The sequence below is a fragment of the Melanaphis sacchari genome, unplaced genomic scaffold (genome assembly GCF_002803265.2).
Source record: "Melanaphis sacchari strain LSU unplaced genomic scaffold, SCAv2.0 Contig0_pilon_pilon, whole genome shotgun sequence".
Classification (NCBI taxonomy): domain Eukaryota; kingdom Metazoa; phylum Arthropoda; class Insecta; order Hemiptera; family Aphididae; genus Melanaphis; species Melanaphis sacchari.
This window is the reverse complement of record NW_020270366.1, coordinates 8,413,627-8,416,091: the sequence shown is the minus strand read 5'-3', so window position 1 is coordinate 8,416,091 and position 2,465 is coordinate 8,413,627. Positions and strand designations below refer to the sequence as shown.

General features: G+C 21.1%; 1 protein-coding gene across 1 annotated transcript; it reads right to left on the bottom strand.

Moving 5' to 3' along the window:
- Window positions 1–426: 426 nt before the first annotated feature.
- Window positions 427–1,924, bottom strand: LOC112597145 (39S ribosomal protein L54, mitochondrial). Its single transcript, XM_025343087.1, has 3 exons — window positions 1,803–1,924; window positions 934–1,131; window positions 427–580 (listed from the first exon to the last, which is right to left on the bottom strand). Exons 1-3 carry the CDS (start codon window positions 1,879–1,881, stop codon window positions 468–470), a joined length of 390 nt encoding a protein of 129 aa, XP_025198872.1. The 5' UTR covers window positions 1,882–1,924; the 3' UTR covers window positions 427–467.
- Window positions 1,925–2,465: the final 541 nt, after the last annotated feature.

Sequence of the window (2,465 nt, the reverse complement as noted above, 5' to 3'; positions counted from 1 at the left end):
TAAAAATATTGTCTGTGAATAACAACTTTGTTAGACAATGATTACGATTTCTATTGCCTTATAGTTTTCTTATTTATTTAATTATAATATAGGCAACAAAATATTAAATTACAAAATTAACCTACCAAATGAACTTTCATACTAATTACATAACTTTTATAAGTTAAAAATTACTTATAAACATTTTTATTTTTCAATAATACATGATATTATTGATATTAATGTGTTTAAAATATTTTAAACATTTTAAAGAAAATTAAAAAATACATGATACCATATTAAATTGATAATATGTATCATAACAAAATTATTAAAGGACAAAAGATATATTATAATACTTGACAATAATCATAAATCAAGAAATTTAACTTTTTTTTTATTGAACAATAAAAATGTATTTTGAATTTAAAAATAAACATTAATTAGTGTTATCACTATTTATAAATCTATCATATTATATAATATGCCTAAAACCTTTTTAATTTATTTAGTAAGTTATTCCTTCTCATTGCTAATTTCCGTACTCTGAGCCAATATTGTTTTGAATTAGGATCCAATTCTTGTAATGGTACTGGTCCACCTAAAATTAAATTTAATATAAGAATTATTTTTTAATTTATAGGTACTAGTTATAGCCATGGCTCGTTTGAATCATAGTTATCATGATTATTGTAAACAATTTTTATAGCACATATAACAATTATTTTCTATGAAAAGGTATAATTTATAATTATTATAATATAATTAAATTAGATACATTTAAAAATTATAATTAAAAAAGATTTATGATAGAAATGTTAATAATTTAGTAAAATTAAATCACAATACAACTTTATCAATTAAACTTTGACAGCAAATAATTCAAGTAAGTGATATACAATTTATTTTGATTATTTAAATAAGATCTAAATTAACTGTTGTTTATAATATTACCTATATTCAAATTCCAAAGCCAGTCTGGGTATTCTGAGTTAGGCTTTATTTCTACATCTTGCCCTTCTTTTAGTATATTACTCCCACATACAAAATTAATTAATTTTTTGGCATCAGTTTCAACAGGAATTTCAGATTTTTCTAAAACTGGACCTCCTTTGCCCAGTTTTTTTTTAGACTTTCCCAATGAAATAATTCCTGAAACATAAAAGGAGAAAGTATAACTAATAACTGTTAATATAACATAAACATGAAATAACTAATACGCAAGCTTTATTGTAAGGATGTATACTAAATACTTAAGTATAATTAATGTTATAGTGACTTGAAGAGGCTGATTCAAACTAAAAAAAAAAATTTATATACAAAAATCAAAAATATATTTTAGTTGTATAACTGTTAACAAGTTTTATGAGAATTTTATCTTTTTTTTGCATTACTTATGACAAATAAAATAGAAATAGAAAAAAAAGTATATTATATATTAATTCCTACAGCTTTTAGAAATTTGAATTTAAAATGATGTTGAAAACCGGTAGAAATCACATATTTATTATTTATATAGTTGATAACACAATACCTAGATAACTATTAGTTACTACATATCATTGACATTATAAATTATAAATTATAAGTTATACCATCAAAAATTAACATAATATCTGTAATAAGCTAGTCTAAATTATTGTTAATACCAAAAAAATTATTGTTTTTTTTATTTTTATATTAGATAATAAAGCCCACACATGTGTAATAAAATAGAAGTTTATTTTAACTGCAGTTACATCAATACTCAAGAATAAAGTATTCAATTTTGGACCAGAGTATACTTTATAGATAGTATAGATTCAATGTTTAGTATAACTTACCACTAGGTGATGCATATGAATTATTCGGTATATGAACACAACTACGAACATAATTTAATTTAATTAGCTTAAACATCATAAATTTGTTTAATATTGTCCAATAAATATTTTTAACTAAAATAATTAAACTAATAATTATCAATTGTTAATTAAAAAATTTCAAAATTTTTAAAATTCAAACATTTCAATTTCACAATTATTTAACTTTGCTTAGTATTTAGTATTTACTACTTACATTTACATGTTAATATATTATTATCAAACATTAGTGTTGACCATTTGCATGGTATCACAATCGTATCATATTATAACAAAAAAAAAAAAAAAATTCAGCGACCAATCGAATCATTGCTAAATTGAACATCTCTAATCACCCGCGCATTTTCAAATATCATCTTATCACAATGTAATTAATATTTATTTATTTTTTATTATATTTTATTAAGTTTTTTTTTTTTTTTTTTTTTGAAGTTTTTTCTTTAATAAATTGTGTCTACGTCTTTTCTTACATGAAATATGTGCTAAAAAGTTTTTGGGAATCCTCGTAATTTAAAAGCATACGAAAATATCTGTGGTATAGTTGCAAAAAATGATAATAAAAAAGTAATTAAATGCTCAAACATTAAGATGTAGACAACTATTCAGTGGAAATTAAATCACAAG

Bases quoted from the DNA above. Each gene is read 5' to 3' on its own strand.
- LOC112597145 (XM_025343087.1), bottom strand. From the start codon at position 1,881: ATGATGTTTAAGCTAATTAAATTAAATTATGTTCGTAGTTGTGTTCAT. The intron at 1,132-1,802 runs GTAAGTTATACT...TTTATGTTTCAG, and splicing joins TTCATATGCATCACCTAGTG to GAATTATTTCATTGGGAAAG. The intron at 581-933 runs GTAATATTATAA...ATTTAATTTTAG, and splicing joins GCTTTGGAATTTGAATATAG to GTGGACCAGTACCATTACAA.